General features: G+C 67.7%; 6 protein-coding genes across 6 annotated transcripts in view; 4 read left to right on the top strand and 2 right to left on the bottom strand.

Moving 5' to 3' along the window:
* CHLNCDRAFT_142073 (hypothetical protein) overlaps positions 1-72 on the top strand; it is a gene marked incomplete at both ends in the record, with an annotated part of 5,457 nt that extends 5,385 nt beyond the window's left edge. The window contains one exon of the mRNA XM_005850249.1: positions 63-72. Within this exon, the coding sequence (XP_005850311.1) occupies positions 63-72 (10 nt within the window). The remainder of the gene's footprint in view (positions 1-62) is intronic.
* Positions 73-115: 43 nt separating this feature from the next.
* CHLNCDRAFT_142072 (hypothetical protein) lies at positions 116-3,616 on the bottom strand (the record flags this gene model as incomplete). The annotated part of the gene is made up of 13 exons (XM_005849994.1): positions 116-242; positions 401-482; positions 614-674; positions 802-885; positions 1,013-1,097; positions 1,299-1,408; positions 1,565-1,737; positions 1,888-2,058; positions 2,232-2,361; positions 2,528-2,690; positions 2,809-3,068; positions 3,287-3,366; positions 3,541-3,616. The coding sequence occupies 13 exons, from the start codon at positions 3,614-3,616 to the stop codon at positions 116-118; spliced, it is 1,602 nt and encodes a 533-aa protein (XP_005850056.1).
* A 300-nt stretch (positions 3,617-3,916) lies between these two features.
* Positions 3,917-4,735, top strand: CHLNCDRAFT_142071 (hypothetical protein; the record flags this gene model as incomplete). The annotated part of the gene is made up of 4 exons (XM_005850248.1): positions 3,917-3,926; positions 4,085-4,209; positions 4,456-4,547; positions 4,663-4,735. The coding sequence occupies 4 exons, from the start codon at positions 3,917-3,919 to the stop codon at positions 4,733-4,735; spliced, it is 300 nt and encodes a 99-aa protein (XP_005850310.1).
* A 471-nt stretch (positions 4,736-5,206) lies between these two features.
* Positions 5,207-7,889, top strand: CHLNCDRAFT_20260 (hypothetical protein; the record flags this gene model as incomplete). The annotated part of the gene is made up of 8 exons (XM_005850247.1): positions 5,207-5,327; positions 5,604-5,762; positions 6,257-6,477; positions 6,879-6,910; positions 7,050-7,116; positions 7,331-7,392; positions 7,537-7,645; positions 7,743-7,889. Coding segments are annotated over 8 exons (918 nt in total), but the record flags the coding sequence as incomplete, so codon positions are not given.
* Positions 7,890-9,676: 1,787 nt separating this feature from the next.
* CHLNCDRAFT_142068 (hypothetical protein) lies at positions 9,677-12,316 on the top strand (the record flags this gene model as incomplete). The annotated part of the gene is made up of 5 exons (XM_005850246.1): positions 9,677-9,736; positions 10,129-10,238; positions 10,380-10,716; positions 11,747-11,856; positions 11,986-12,316. The coding sequence occupies 5 exons, from the start codon at positions 9,677-9,679 to the stop codon at positions 12,314-12,316; spliced, it is 948 nt and encodes a 315-aa protein (XP_005850308.1).
* Positions 12,317-13,533: 1,217 nt separating this feature from the next.
* Positions 13,534-15,822, bottom strand: CHLNCDRAFT_142067 (hypothetical protein; the record flags this gene model as incomplete). Its single annotated transcript, XM_005849993.1, has 6 exons — positions 13,534-13,647; positions 13,832-13,951; positions 14,139-14,282; positions 14,466-14,837; positions 15,031-15,600; positions 15,769-15,822. 6 exons carry the CDS (start codon positions 15,820-15,822, stop codon positions 13,534-13,536), a joined length of 1,374 nt encoding a protein of 457 aa, XP_005850055.1.
* Positions 15,823-15,932: the final 110 nt, after the last annotated feature.

Below are 15,932 nucleotides of genomic sequence, written 5' to 3'. Positions count from 1 at the left end.
TTGAAGAGTTGGTCTCAATGGGAAAAGAAGATACAGAATAATCCACAGACACTTCGACATAGCATAGTTTGAGTTTCGTCCCGCTTGTCCGGAGGAGAGCCAGCCCCGCATGTGCTCATGCGCTGGCGGCCACGGTGGCCGCCACAGGGATGCCTGCGGCGCTGCCCTTGGCGCTGCTCTGGCCCGCCCGCAGCGCCTGGTTGCCAGGGAACAGCGACGCGTAGCGCTGGTTCTTGATGTATCTGTGGCAGTAGAGCACACAGAACACAGGACAATGAGGATGTGCTGCAGCAATACAACTGGCCGCGACTGCTTGGCGGCAACGGACGGCCACAGCCAGGGAATGCAGGTGACCCGGCACATGCAGGCAAGCAGGCAGGCAGGCAGCGCAGCCACCCACCCAAACCACTCTGCCACCGGGTTCCAGGGGTAGGCGGCGGTGCTGCCGCGGATGTCGTGCACCAGCGCGTCATGGTACTTGCCTGCAGCAGGCAGGGGGGCGGGCCGGGGGGCTCATGCCACCGGGACAGGCAGGCGGCAAGGGGCGCCAGGCCTCGCCGGAGAGCGTGGAGCCAGGCGTGCACATGCGAGGCCCCGTCCGTGCCCCCCTCACCGTGCTGCGCCCACACAAAGTTGTTGGTGCGGTTCACGCCGCCAAACTTGGCCAGCCAGGCCTGCGGGGCACAGCAGAGGCGACTCGGTTCCTCGCTGGTGGCAGCATTCAACCGGCAGGAGGCACTGCCCGAGACATGGCTCTGGGCAGACAGCAGGCAGGCCAGCGCTGCGGCCTGGCCTGTTTACCTCCTGCGCCTCCACGTCCTTCTGCTGCTCGGCTGCGGGCGGCACCTGGATCTTGCCCTTGAGCACATCTGCCAGCCAGCGGGACTGCAGGAGGCAGGGAAGGAGGCAGGCGGGCACATGGGCGCTGCAGACGCAGCTCCCACAGCAATCGCTTGGCGTGGTGGCCAACCAAGCAGTAGAAGCAGCCAGCAGCAGCGGCAGCCGCTCCCACCTGGAGCGCCGTGGTGAGCACATGCTGGAAGGTGGCGTTCTGGCCGATGAAGGCCAGGTTGGAGAGGCCGGGGGGCAGCACATTCCTGCGGCGACACACAAGGCATGGAGGAGGGCCGGGTCGGTGCTGCCGCGTCGGCGCGCAGTGAAACTCGTGGCTCCATCCTGGCAGCTGGCAGCCATGGCACGGCACCTGCGGGTGCGGGTGCCTCTGCAGCACGCAGGGCTGACCCCTCCCACCCCCATCCACACTACCAGCACCACAAGCGCACCGCAAGCCCTCTCACCGGTACAGCCACTGGCTGTCGCCCTTGTACCCTGCAGCCGCCTGCAGCTCCTGGGGCAGCAGGGAGCGCGCGGTGGCGCGATAGCCCGTCGCCAGCACCACGATGTCCACCTGCGGGGACACAGCGCCACCGTGCCGGCCGTGGGGGAGCTGTGCGCGCGCAGCGGATGAAGCATGCCACTGCACAGCGGCACACAGAACATACACAGACGCCCCGCCACCATGTGCACACATGCAGCCAGCCCCCCGTGCCACAGGTGTGCGCACCTCCAGTGACGTGCCATCCTCCAGGTCGACGCCGGTGGGGGTGACGGCGCTCACGCGGCCCGCCTTGGCTGCCAGCCGCCCCGACTTGAAGGCTTTGGACAGCTGGCGGGAGTCCACCATGCCCACCGTGTCGTACACACCCTCCAGCAGGCCCTGCTTGGGCTTGATGGCGGCTGCAGGCAGGGGCGCAGGCGCGGGGGTCGGGGGCGCAGCGGAGCCACGTGAGGGGCATTTGCCAGAGGGCAGCGGGCATGCTGCTGGCGAGGCAGGGCCGCCGGCAAGCTGCTGGCCAGGCTGGCCGGCTGCCGCCGCCGACGACTCACAGGGCGTGCCGGTCTGGATGGGGAAGATGAGGCCGAACAGGCCCCAGGCGGCGGCCTTGATGGGGCGGAACAGCGTGTGGGCGCCCTTCTTGATTGGCCCGGCAGAGTACCAGGCTGGCTGCAGGGCCCAGGACCAGCGGGTGTAGCTGGCAAACTCGAATGGGATGAAGCCTGCGGGGGAGGAGGGGCAACACCGAGCGGCGGCGGGGCGGCAGGGTGGGAGGTGGCAGGGAGGGGAGCAGGCCTGGTGCCCCTGTGCCACCTCAGCACCTGAAGAGCTGGCTGCTCCCACAGTTTCAATGCCTAGCCAGCTTGCAGCGGCCAGCCGGCGGCAGGCCACTCACCCAGAACCTTCTGGGGCGCCATCCACGCTCCGCGGCGAGCCACCAGTGTGGCCGACGTGGCCACCTCGCTCACCGCCACCCCCACGTCGTGCGCCGTCTTGCCCGCGCCCACCACCACCACTCGCTTGCCCTGCAGCTCAGAGGGCAGAGCGGCCGGAGGGGCAGGTGAGGGGGATGCAGGTGCAGTCCCCCTGCAGACGTCCCAGGAAGCAAGAAAGCTGCGGAGCTTGCCGCGCAGGTGCTCATGGCGTGGCATGAGCCGTGCCCTACAGTCGCAGCCCCAGCCCGGGCCCCACCTGCGCAAGCGATGCGTCGGTGAAGTCCTTTGCATCCACCACCCAGGGCCCGGCGGTCGGCGGCTTGGCGCTGGCCAGCCCCTGCGCCCACTCTGGCCTCTCTGGCTCGTTGAACAGGCCGGTGGCGACGACCGCATAGTCAAAGGCCTGCTTGTGCTTGGTGCTGCAGAACACGACGGCAGGGGAGAGGTTGGGCAGGTGAGCAGAGGTTGGGGTGGAGCGAGGATGAGGGCGGGGCTGAGCATGACCCCCAGCACTGACCCCCCCGCCGCGCCACTCACCCTGCGCGGTCAGTCCACTCCACCTCCCAGCCGGGGGCGCCTGCGCCGGCGGCCGCGCCCTTGCCGGCCGCCGCCACGGGGCGCAGCACCTTGACGTCGACGTGGAACCGGATGAGCGGCAGCAGGCCAGCGTCTGCCGCGTAGCGCTGCAGGTAGGCCTGCACCTCGGGGCCGGTCGGGTAGCGCGGGTGGGCGGGGCTCACGCCGTCGTTCCAGGGGAAGCCGGGGATCTCGTAGTGCCATTTTTGGACCTGCGCTTGCTCCACAGGGGCGACCGGGCAAGCAGCAGGGGACGGGGGGGTCAGTGGGCAGCGTGCAGCCGCCAGCAAGAGCCTTTTTCCCCGACCAGATGGAGCCATGCAGGCATGCATGGTGGTGGGCAGGGGCGGCGCAGAGGAAGCCTGCTGCGCTGCTTCCCGCCGCCGCCCCGGTCTCCAGGCCAGCCCATCTCCTGCCTGCTGATAAGCTGACGCCTCACCTGCAGGCGGTAGCCGGCATAGTTGCTTTGCCACACGCCGCCGATGTCGCCGCTCTTCTCAAACACGGTGACGCTGTAGCCTGCAGCATCGATTTGACAGCCTCAGGGATGAGCCGGGGGATGATCAGGCACGAGGGCGCTGGGGGGGTAGAGTCGGCTGGCACACTGTTGGCAGAGCATCGCACACACACCGATGGCATCGGCAAATGGAGTGGGGTGGCTGCCCACCCAGCTCCCCCGCCCAGCTCCCGCACCTGCTTCCTTCAGCTGGGCGGCTGTCTGCAGCCCTGCCACTCCGGCTCCGACGACTGCGATGGTTGTGGGCGCCATGCGGCAGGAATGGTGTCGGATGGGCACCTGGCTGGCTTGGCAAGTTGACTCGCTGCCGATTGGGCAGAATTCGAAGGATTCCAGGGGTCGTCCCCACCAAAATAAAGCCAACCACGCGAGAGAAGTTTGCTTGCACGTACCTTGCAGGTATTGCAGGCAGCAGGCCTGCCACGCCACCCCTCTGTTCCAGCACTTTGTAGACTCCTAGGTTCATTGCTGGCGCCTGCTCCACCAACCGTGTTCCCGCGCTATTGCCCGAGCTGTCCGCGCCCCTTGGCACGCCCTCTGAACCTCCTCACCATGGCCGGCAGTGAGTTGGTTGTGACGCCCAGACTTGCAGCACAGCGCGCAACCCCACTGTCCAGCTAGGCAGGCGGCGGCGGCGGCGGCGGCGGCCGTCTCATGTGCCCCCGCCCGCTGACCCCGCCCCCTCACCCCGCACACCGCCCCCGCCGGCTCCTGCTGCAGCTCTGAAGCGCTATGTGATTGTGCGTGAGATCCCCGACATCCACGACAAGAGCCCGCAGGAGCTGGGCAGCATCAGCGCCGCCTCGTGTTCGGCCCTGGGCAAGGCCGGCCACGGCCGGGTGCAGGTGGGTTGTTTGTGATGGGGTGCAGGTGGGTGGTTTGGGATGCGAGCAGGCAAAGGAGATGCCCCCAGCGGGGCAGGCAGGGAGCTTCCAGGAGCAACAGCCGCTGCTGCCTGGCCTCCTCAGCCGACGTGCGCCAGCTGGCGCCGCCTTGCATGCATGCATGGCCAGCTGGCGCCGTGCACATGCAGGGCACCCTTGCTTGCTGCCGCTCCCACATCGCCTCCTCCCCCTGCTTGCCTCGTGCAGTGGCAGCACTCCTACGTTTCTGACGGGCGCACCTTCTGCATATACTTGGCCGAGTCTGAGGAGGCAATCCGGGAGCACGCCAGCCACGGCGGGTGAGCGGCTTCGCCCAGCACCTGGCTCTGCGCGTATCTGTCGTGCCGGTGCGCCGCTGGCTGTGGCGCCCATATGCATGACTCATGTTGCTGTCTGCCCCCCCCCACTGTGCAGTTTCCCCGTGACCAGCATCCACCAGGTGACCAGCATCATCGACCCCACCACCGCCGCCAGCGCCCCCAACTGATCGCCTCGTGGCAGCACGAACCGGAGGCAGCCCAGCTCCGCCCAGCTCCCAATCAGCCGCCGTATAGCTTTTCTGCTGATAATCGTGCTGGAATGTTGAACCGTCATTCGGTGTAAGTGAAACGACAACTGGGAGGAGCCGGTTTTCGCTGCGCCCCCCGCGGCCAGGTTGGCGCTGGCGCCGATGGGGGGGTAGAGTTGCCAGGCTACTCGCGCGAGCAATCTGAAATTATTCGCGTTGCTCGTAATGCATCATATGAGGTCTCGACAGCGTGAATGAAGCGACAACGGGGAGTGCCAGCACAATGCCAGCACAATACATGATGTGTACAGCTCCTTGCCTTGCTGTCACCTTCCAGCAAAACATTAGCCAGGCCGACTACGTAGCAAAGCTTAGGTCATCAGGGGCTGCTACAGGCGCATTGCTATCTTACTTGCCGCTGTGCCGGGTCTGTTGCCGACTCGTCGCCTGTCCAAAACCATGACGCGCGAGGTGGTGACCATCAGTCTCGCCAACTACGAGGAGAGGCAGCAGGAGATTGCGCAGCAGCTGTATCGAGCGGCCAAAGACGTGGGGTTCTTCTACATCAGCGGTGAGGGAGGGAGAGGGATGGTAGGCCAGCTCAACTCCCATCCATCCCGGCAGCATCTGGCCATGGCCGGCAGCGCAGGCCGCAAGTGTGCTGTCCCAGCCACCCCGCATTGCCTAACCCGCATTACCACACTGATCCCTGCAAGTCGTCTCGCACTGGTTGCTGAGCCGCCGCCCTTGCAGTCGACCCGCATTTGGGTTGCTGAGCCGCCGCCCACGTCCCATCTCCCTCGCCCACCCCTCTGCTTGCTGCCGACGGTGCCCCCTGCCGCCGCAGACCACGGCATCCCCCAGGAGGAGGTCGACCACGCGTTCGCCACGGGCAAGAGCTTCCTGGAGCTGGACAAGGAGACCAAGGCGCACTACCCCTTCAACCCAGACACCTACCTGGGCTGGCGCGGCCCCGATGAGCTGGAGACGGTGACAGGTGGGCGGGGTGGGCGCTGGGGTTGAGCAGGGCTCTTGACAAGGGCGAGGCAACACTGGTTTGTGGGTGTGTGAGGGGGGAGGGTGTCGAGTGGGGCAGGGTTCTGGCTGGCTCCTCAGCGCCAGCGGACCCAAGCGCTGCTCGCGCCGCCACACCCCATCTGCTCGCGCCGCCACACCCCGCAGCTGCCACGCCATCTGGCACAAGTTTGTCATCGTGTTCCCCCCGCCACATCCCATCTGCCGCTGCAGGCAACCGGCTGTGGGAGTGGTTCAGCGTGGGCCGCTGGGGCACTCTGGGCTACGACGTCAAGACTCAGACCTTCAAGGGAGAGGAGTGGCCGGAGAAGCTGGGTGAGCGGCGGCGGGCTTGCTGCCAATGTGGGGCGCGCTTGACGACCCGCCTCCCACCAAGCTGCCCCTGCCTGCCCACATGCCGACCCACCCGCCTGCCTGAATGGACCCCTTAACACACACACACACGCCACCGTGCCCCACACCGAGCCCCACCACGGCGCCGCCCCTGCGCCGCAGGCGACGACTTCCGCAACACGGCGCTGGCCTTCCAGGCAAAGACCCACGACGTGGCGGTCAAGATCCTGAAGGCCCTGTTCCTGGGCCTGGGCTGGGACCCCGCACGCATCGACGACGTGAGCACACGCACGGAGCGGGCAGCCCAGAACACCAGCAGCCTGGGCAGCCTCAGCCTGCGCGGGCACGCCGCAGTCTAGCGCCCCTCCGCTCTCCGGCTGCCTCGCCTGCCGTGCCGCTGCAGCTTCCCACTGCTGCTGCTGCTGCTGCTGCTGCTGATGGGTCTGCTGCTGCCGCTGCGCCCCCCGCCTGTGCAGCCCTTTGAGCTGGACCACCCCGAGAACCCTTCCTTCATGGCCTGGAACTACTACCCGCCGTGAGTGGGGGGCTTAAGGGGCTGCGCCGCCATGCCGCGCCATTCAACCGCCGCCGGGCCACACCTCGACGCCTTCCGCGCCTGCCTGCCCGGCTTGTGCGCCTGTCATGGAGCCCCAGCCGGGCCGGCATCCAAAACACAGCCCAATCACTGCTCACTGGAGGTCCCCGCAGGCTCACCCAGGCTGAGATCGACGCGCTGCGCAACGACGGCGGCAAGGTGCCGCCGCGCCTGCACGCGCACGCCGACATGTGAGCTGGGCTGGGGCCGATGCTAGGCTGCTGCCAGCTGCCAGGCTGTGCCAGGTGGTGCCAGCTGGGCCACACAGCCAGCCTGCCGCCCGGCACCAGGCGCCTCACCCCTACCGCCTGCCCCTCACTGCTCCCACAGGGATGTGCTGACCATCCTGTTCCAGCGGGACGACGCCGTGGGCCTGGAAATTGCCCCCGGCAACGAGGTGGAGGACCTGGCGCTGATTGAGGTGCGTGCCTGCTTGCCTGACTGTGCAGCAAGAGTATGCATGGCAGACTCATGCCGAGCTCGAGCCGGGCAGGCCCCGAGGCCTCCCCCTGTGCCGCTACCGTGCAACCAGCGCGGAAGCAGGCATGCCTCTGCGCCAGCCTGAGCCCGCCCACTTGCCAAACCTGCCTGTCCCTGTCTGGGGCCCGCAGGATGTGGGCAACATCTGGAACCACGTGCCCGTGGCGCGCGAGTGGACGCCGCTGGACCCAAAGTGAGGCGGGGCCATGCATGCGCCGGCGAGTGAGGCAGCCGGCCAGGCGACCACTTAGCAGGCAGTGTGGGTGGGTGGCACCTGCCACATTTCATCCCACCCCCACCACACCTACCTACCTGCCTGCTCTCCCTCTCGCTGCAGGCCCGGCCACCTGACGGTCAACATTGGCGACGGGCTGACCCGCTGGACCGACGGGGTGTTCAAGTCCACGTATCACCGTGTGCGTGCCCCCAAGGCGGGAGACCCCACGGTGAGAGGCGGCAGGCACAGCAGGGACCAGCATGTGCCTGCCTCCACATCCTCTTGACGCTGCCGTCCAAAAGCATGATGCACCCTCCCATCTGCAGGGGGCACGTTATTCCATTCCTTACTTCGTCAACCCCAAGCTCAACTACTCCATCCAGGGGCCAAACAAGCGCTGGGGGCCGGTCACAGGCTTCGACCTGCTCAGCAAGACGGGTGAGAGAAGTTGGGCCGGGGGGGCAGGGAGTTGAGCAGGCACCCCTGCACCAAGGCCCTGCTCCGCCGCCACTCACGCGCTGCCTTCAACTTTGCCTTGGTGCGCAGGCAACGCCTACGCCGCCCGCAAGAACGACCCAGGTGTGTTGGCAACAGCATAGAAGGGTTTGGCTGTGAAGTGTGGCACGTTTGCCTCCTCCCTGTCACCGCCCGCCGCGCTCTCACCTCCCATTTAACCATCCCTTCTGCTGTGCACCATACTGTTGCAGACAAGTCCTGGCAGAAGGCTGCCTACACAGATGAGATTGCCCACCTGGAGGTCCCGCCCACCGCCGCCGGCAGCAACGCCAACGGCGCCGCCTAGGCGAAGCGGGCGCCACGGCCACGGCGGCGGCGGACGCAGGCGGCGCCAACGCTGCTTGAGCACGCACCAATAAAGCGGACCTCCTTTGCTGCCGCTACTCACCTTTTGTCCTCATTATGCTAGTACGATACCGCCAACTCCCCCCTGCTTCGCTTTGCGCTCGCTGCGGTCGATACCCGGCAAGCATGCTGCCGCATCCCCAGCCCTCCATGTTGTGCGTCGCCAAGATCCGCTGCCCCGCCGCTGGGGCAGTGTGACTGTTCCCTGTAAACTGCTGTGTAAGCCTTTTGGTGGTACACTTAAAAATGCTGAGCTCATGGGAAAGTGGTGGCTGAAAGCTGAAGGGATCCAGCTGCATGCCGCAGCTCATCTGCCTCAAAGATGAAGGCTCGCCTAAAGGGCCGCTCTTGCCTGCCTCCCACCAAGGGATGGGCTGGTCTCCCCACCTGCTGACCAGGTCTGCCTATCTACACTCCCACTGCGCAGCCTGCCCATTCCAGCCTGGCAGAGGTTGCATGCGGTAGGGAAGTGCCCACCTACGGGGCCCTGCCTCCTGCACTCCCCACCGACCAGTCGCTGCTGGTGGCAGCGCCTGCTTCCGCCAAGGCCAGCTGCGTCTCCTGCCCTGCGCTCGGCGTCGGCTCTGGCACTGCGCTGGCGGCCGCGTGCCCCGCGGGCGGCGCACTCTGGTTAGGCACCACCTGCTGCGCCTGGTGCAGCAGCTGCAGCGGCGTTGGCGAGAGCCGCCAAGTGGCCGAGCTGGTGGTGCTGGCTGCGGCTGGCAGCTGCAGGGAGTTGAGCTGGTCGAGCACCTGGATGGGCAGGGCTGCATCTGCCAGGCGGCTGTGTGGCTGCGCGCTGCCAGCCACATCTGTCTGAATTGCCTGCTGCTGGCAGGTCTGCGCATGTTGGGAGGTCAAGGGCAAGGGTACTGGTGGGGGGCCATTGGAGGGGCCAGGAGCGGCCTCTGCTGGACGTGCTGGCTTGGCAACGGGCTGCTGCCTGCAGACCAAGGGCGCAGGAGGTGCCATGGAACGAACCGCTGTCATGTGACTTCTGCTTATACAAGATGAAATGCGTGAGGTCGGAATGCGGATTCTACGAAGATGAAGAGGCTACCCAATGCTCTCAGGGGCATCAACCGGCATGGCGGCGGACCGCTGACTAGGCGCCGCTAGCAAAAAGGGGCCAGCATGGCGCATGGCCGCTGTTGCCGTAGCAAGCTATCGCTGCTTGTTGTTTGTGCCCCTCTGCGCCAATTCAAGCCGATTGCAAACCCTAGGTGGCCTGCATCGTAGTTGCGCTTCTCACTCCCGCGCTTGCAACTTGCTTGAGCGCAAGCTGCAAGCATGGGGCAGTGCAGCTCCGCGCTGAAGGAGGAGTTTGGGCCCCACTCCGATCCATGGAGCTTGGCGGGGAGAGGTGCGCGTGTCTTTGCGCCCAGCCAGGCCGTGGTGAATGTCGGACGCCCAGGAGGTGTCGGCCGTGGGCTGTGGCCTCAGCCCACTGGTGGACGGGGTGGGCGGCGGCGACCCCCCCCGCCACCGGCACGGGCGGAGGGAGGCTGTGCACAGAGGCTCTCATGCATCCCCCCAGGTCACCTGTCTATTGCAGGAGATGTCAAGGGGCTACACGAGTGGCTGGACGGCGGCGGTGACCCTAACGGATTGGATCCAAACTTAAAAAGTCGGGAGCTGCCGCTGCACCGAGCGGCGCGCTATGGACAGATCGAGAGCATGAGGGCAAGCTCCGTCGCCCTTGCTGCTCCCGCTGTTGCTGCTGTTGCTGCTGCAGCGAGTCCAGGAATTCACATGGCATTGCTGGCGTGATGCTAAGATGCTCATGCTGGTGCCATGATTGCTCATCTCCCGTGGCTGCCCTCGCCCCTCGCTGCCACGCCTGGTGTGCAGGTGCTGATCGGTGCGGGCTCGTTTGTGGATGTGGTCGCCGTCTGCGGCACCCCTCTCCACTGCGCCGCGCGGCATGGGCGCGTCGAGGCGGCGCAGCTGCTGCTCAGCTGGTGAGCCGCTCACTGAGCTGGTGCAGGCCGCTGGCCGGTCAGGCGCCCTCGGTCTTTGCTATTTCGGAATGCTTCTGCTCAGCCTGCCTTCTGATGCCGCGTGCGGCCTGGCTCTGCCTGCGTGCCTGTTGTGCCCCGCAGCGATGCCGATGCGCTGGCTGTACTCGGCAAGAAGATCCCTGCGGCCATTGCCGAGGAGGCGGGGCACTTGGAGCTGGCCCGGCTGCTGCGTCAGGCGGCCCAGGAGCAGGTTCAGAACCAGGTGGCGGCGACGGAGCGGCTGCAGCGGCGCCTGCATGCGGATGCGATTGTGGAGGCCAAGGGCAAGCTGATTGCTGCGATGGAGGATGAGGAGGTGGCTGACATTGAGCAGGACATCATCAGGAAGAAGCTGGGGGTGGAGCCTGTGCTGCACTGCGTGCTCAAGACCTTCTGCGCCCGCTGCGAGGGCAGGATCAGCGATGCAGACTGCGAGGTGGTGAGCCGCCCCTAGCTGCTGACCGACGCGTGTATTACAATACTGCTGTTGTACTGGCTGCACTGCGCTGCCTGGGAGCGGCGGACGCCTGCCCCCCTCTGCCCCCTCCCCTTCTGAAACCTGGTCTATGCGGCCTGGCCGATTGTCTGGCTGGCCGATCTGCAACCTTTTCCTCCCTCGTTGGTTTTCTGCTGTGTTCTGCGCGGGTTTTGGTGTGTTCGCTACCAGTGTCGTACACTAAATTCATTATGAGGGCTGTGCTCATTGGCCCTGTTAATGGTTCAACATTGCAACGGGGACGGTCACTTCTGATCTGAGCTGGCGCCCTGACACCAGAGATCTGTACGTACATGTCGCATTGCTCATCTTGCCCTGTCAAAGCTCGGTGCTGAAGACATCCTGTTGTGCTGCCCCCAGTTGTGCTGCTCTGTCCCGGTTACAAACGTTGTTTTGTTCAGCAGGGCAGCGTCCTGGTCCCCACCGCAGCGTCACGCTAGCAAGCATGGGGTTGTGTTTTAGCGAGGTGCAAGAGGAGTTTGAGCCGGAGAACAACCCGTGGGCAATGGCCGGGAGAGGTGCGCTCCAAAGCTGAATCCCAGTGCAGCGCTGAACTCCCTGTGCGGCTGGGATGCATGGAAGGAAGGAATGCGCGGCAGGCAGCTGCCTGGCAGCGGCGGCCGCGGCAGCGGCGGGAAGGGCGCAAGGCTGTCGCACCATGCCTCCTCTTGCTCCCTACTGCGCAGGTGACGCGTCGGGACTGCGCGATTGGTTGGCAAAGGGCGGCAACCCCAATGCGCCTGCGCCCGGCCAACAGAGCCGGGAGCTGCTGCTGCACCGAGCTGCGGCGCAGGGCCAGACGGAGTGCATGCAGGCGAGCTGGTGGAATGAGTGCCTGCCTGCCTGCTTGGCTGCCTGCTGTGGCACAATCAGGCGCTGAGGGCACACAGGCAGGCTTGCTACATCTCCTCGACGTCCGCATGAGGAGTCTCCCCCTCAGATGTGCCATCTCACCCCGCCACCCGTGCTGCAGGTGCTGCTGGATGCCGGCGCATGGGTGAACGTCACATCTCAGTACGGCACCCCGCTTCACTGCGCCGCTCGGAACGGGCACAGCGCGGCGGCGCAGCTGCTGCTCAGCAGGTGAGGGCATGGCTGTGGCCATGGCTGCACCAGGCTGGCTGGCCTACCAATCTGGAGGCCCCATGGCCGCCTGCCTGGTCTGGCCCACCCATTGCTGGCATGCCGCCTCCTGCCTGCCCTGCCCTGCAGCGATGCCGACGCCCTGGCGTACCTGGGCAAGAAGGGGCCGGCTGCCATCGCCGAGGACGCCGAGCACGCTGAGCTGGCGCAGGTCCTGCACAAGGCGGCGGCCGCGCAGATGCGGGACCAGGCGGCGGCGGCGGCGCGGCACGCGCAGCGGCAGGAGGCCGATGCCAAGGTGGAAGCCATGCAGAAGGAGCTGCTGGACAAGGAGGACGACGAGGTGGAGGCGATCGAGGCGGAGATTGTCAGCAAGAAGCTGGGCCTGGAGCGGATGCTGTCGTGCTGCTTCCGGCCCCCGCCGGCCAGCACGGCCGCGGCCAAGGGGGCAGCCCCGTAAGGAGCTGCGACCGCCGCCGCCTGTGACCTCCGCTGGCATGCGCCCTAGGGTGACGCCTGGCACTGTGGTGCGTCGAGAACAAGGGGCAGTTACAGGGTGCTGGCGGGGCGTGGGCCCAGCCGGCGTCAACAACGATGGGCAGGGGTGTGTAGTACAGGGCACCACAGGCAAGGCAAGGCGGTTTGTGGGTGCCCGCACGCACGCGCACGTTCCCTTCTGTCCGCCTCAGGCAGACACCAACATGCACGGCGGCGGGCAGGGCATACAGCATGCAGGCAGGGGAATAACACAGCCGTGCAGGGGGCAGGCAGACCGCATGAGAAAAAAGGGGGCTAGGGGCGGTAAGGGTTGCATATAAAGCGGCTACATGAAGAGACAGGAGAGGAGCGCAGGGGACATGGAGCATTACGGTGTGCGCCTCCAAAACACACAACCACGCAGCTAGCGACGCAGGCATACAGGGGGGGCCGGGTACAGAGCACTGGCAAGGGCTAAAAACGAGGGCAGGGCCGGGGAGCTGCCCTCTGCAATAGGGAGGGGGGGGCGTGGAGGGGGGGAGCTGCGTGTTCCCAGAGTCAAATGAAATGGGGCTGAGGAGGACAATGACCCGACAGGGCTGCATGGGCTTGCGCAGCGCTGGCTCCCAGCTACGGTAGTACAGACTGGCAGTCTAGAACTAGCTAGGTAGGTGTTCTTTGCGTTTGGCAAGGCACGGCGCGCCAGCAGGTTGGGGCGGGCGGCGCCGCGCTGGGGAGAGCCGTCTGGCAAGCGGGGCAGGCAAAAAATGAGGAGCGCAGATGGGGGACGAGGCAGGCAGAGGAGGAAGCAAGCAGGGGGGGGAGGCAGAGTGGAGCAGGAGCCTGTGGTGGCGAGTTCCAGGGTGTAAAGGGGGTCTGGAAGCATGGTCAGAGCAGGACGGGTGGGTTGGGGGAGGGAGGGGAGCGGCTGGTGCTCACCTCCCAGGCAGCTGGGCCGCCTGCCGAGTGCAGCTGGCCTGGCAGGCAGGCAGCCCCCGGCTGGTCACAGAGGTGGGGCGAGGGTTGGTCGAGGCGTGGAAACAGAGCGCGGTGCGGCTGCATTGCGGCGGCTGGCTTGGGTGGTGCCGCGCGGCGTGCGCGGCGCAGCCGCGGGGAGCCCGGCGCACGGGGCTCGGCTGTGGGAGCAGGGCGGCTGCGCCCATCCACCTGGCCGCACATGGCCGCCCGCGGGCAGCGCATTCACACCACGATGACCGCGGGCCAGAAGGGGGTGGGCGGGGAGGCCGCCACGTGGCGAATCAGCGGGTGGTGGCGCTGGGTGATGTTGCGCTGCAGCTCCATAACCTTGGACAGCTGCGGCAGGCGGGCGGGCAGGGCAGGCAGAAAGGGGTGCACGGTGAGGCGGTGGTGCTGCTGGCGTGCTGGCGCAGCCCTGGGGCCCCACGCAAGGCCGGCAGCGACGGCAGCGGGCGGCGGAACAGCCGGGAAGGAGCGGCGCAGGCAGCCGAGGCTTGGCGGGGCAGGCGGCGCGACGCACCAGGCGGCTGAGGTCTGCCTCGCGCCGCGCCAGCGCCAGCGTCAGGCGCGCCTGCTCCGTGCGGGAGCGGTACAGCGCCAGCGCCAGCCCGCCGCACGTCACGCCCAGCAGCAGCGCCACCTGCGCCAGCCGAGGCGCGGCAACAAGGGGACGAGGTTTGGCGTGCACAGGCCTGCCACAGCCTGCTGCCGGTGGCTTGATTCACGACGCCACGGCGGGGCAGGGAGGCTAGCAGGCAGGCGGGGGCTGGCCGCCGGGCAGGGGCTGGAGGCCAGGCGCCTCAGGCAGCAGTACCGGCATGCCGCACCTTGGCCCAGTTGATGCTGCGGTAGCCCAGCTGCTTGCGCGCGCGCTGCGCGGCCTCCTGCATGTGCCCGGCGGCGGCGGCCGCCGCGGGGTTCATGGCGGCCGCCAGCGAGGACAGGCCCTGCGGCAGCGCGGCCATGCGCTCCTGCAGGCGGGCGCGGCGGGTGCAGCAGGCACGCAGGTGTGGGCCGGGTGCCGCGGGCAGCAAAGGGGTTTGGGAGCGGCGCATTCATGCATGCCGTGGCGGCCGGCGGAGCCAGGCTCTGCCTTGCTCTACTCTAATTTGTCCTATCTGTCCCAAGCCGGCACGCAGCCAGCCCCAGCTCACCCTCAGCGTGTCGACCATGTCGGCCACGCCGCGCATGACGTGGCGCGCCACGTCAGCGGCGGCAGGCACCATGCCCGCCAGCACCGCGCTCACGCTGGCCGCCAGCTCGTGCAGGTGGCGGGAGGCCGCGCAGTAGGCGCCGCGCGCGGCGGCGGCCAGCGCGGCCGCGGGCGCGCAGGCGAGCGGCTGCAGCTCGGCGCGGCGCGGCTTGCCGCCGCCGCCGCCGCCGCCTGGCCCGCGTGCCTCGTCTTCGCTGCCGCTGTGCACGCCGGGCTCTGCGGCCTCGACCCCGGCAGGCCGGTCGGGCTCTCCCCGCAGCATCATGCCCCCAATGTAGTCATCATCCTCAGTCAGGCTGTCGGCTGAGCCATCCTGCAGAGGGGCAGACAGAGACAGCAGGGGACGCGATGGCGGCGCAGGGTGAGGGGGCGTGGGGTGGACACAGCCAGGCGTGGCGGCACACCAAGGTGGCAGCCATGCGCTGATGATGCCTCACGGCTCCGCCTCGGGGCTGCCGCCGCCGCCAGCGGCCCGCCCACGGCGCTGCCACACACCACACACACACCTGGGAGAGGCTGTAGAGGTCGTGGCCGCTGGCGAGGGAGGAGGTGCGCTCGTAGCTGGAGCGCGGGCTGTCGATGTCGGTGCCAGGCGCCTCGGCCATCGCGGCCGGGGCCAGCACCAGCTGGGCGGTAGGCACCCCCTCCGGCCCAACCTCTGGCTCTGCGGAAGCATCCTCTGCGGCTGCGGCCGCGGCAGCGGTAGCCTCGCCCAGCTCCGCTGTCGAGCCGGCGTCCAGCTGGGGAGCTGCGTGCTCCGCTGCAGCCTCGGCTCCCGCCTCTGCCTCTGCCTCTGCGCGTGCCTCTGCCGCCTCGCCCTCGCTGTCGTATGCGTCGGACGGGGAGACGCTGCGGGGGCTGCTGCCGCAGTGCGAGTCGTGGCCCGCGCTGAGCAGCTCCCAGTCGGAGTGCGTGGAGGAGGCGAGGTCCAGGGACCAGCGGCGGGGAGGGTCGCCGGCGGCGGCAGCGCCCTCGGCCGCCGCCGCGGTCGACGGCGGCAGCGCCAGCGCCAGGCCTGCGCCGGGCGGCGTGCCCACCGGCGGCTGGTGGGCGGCCACCGCCTCCTCGGCCCCCGCCTGCAGGCACAGCAGCACAGCACGGCGACAGGTTGTGGGTGAGGACGGGGAGGGGCCCTGGACGCGGCAACGCCACAACAACGGGCGGGCACTGCTGGGGCACCCGCGCCGGCGCCATCCCCTCCCTGGTCACATGCTCAACCAGCGGCCTGCGCCTGCACCACGCACCTGTTGCGGGGGCGTCGCGTGTTCTTCAAAAACAGGAACCTCTGCGGCCTCCATTTATGCCTTCTGGAGCTGCAGGGAGGAGGGGGCGACGCGCAACAAACGTGGATCGGTTGAACAGGCTTGGCAGGGCAGCAGAGGGGCAGGCGAGGCGTGCAGCCAAAGCG

Source organism: Chlorella variabilis (assembly GCF_000147415.1).
Source record: "Chlorella variabilis unplaced genomic scaffold CHLNCscaffold_4, whole genome shotgun sequence".
NCBI lineage: Eukaryota > Viridiplantae > Chlorophyta > Trebouxiophyceae > Chlorellales > Chlorellaceae > Chlorella > Chlorella variabilis.
This window is presented reverse-complemented; position numbering and strand designations above follow the sequence as displayed.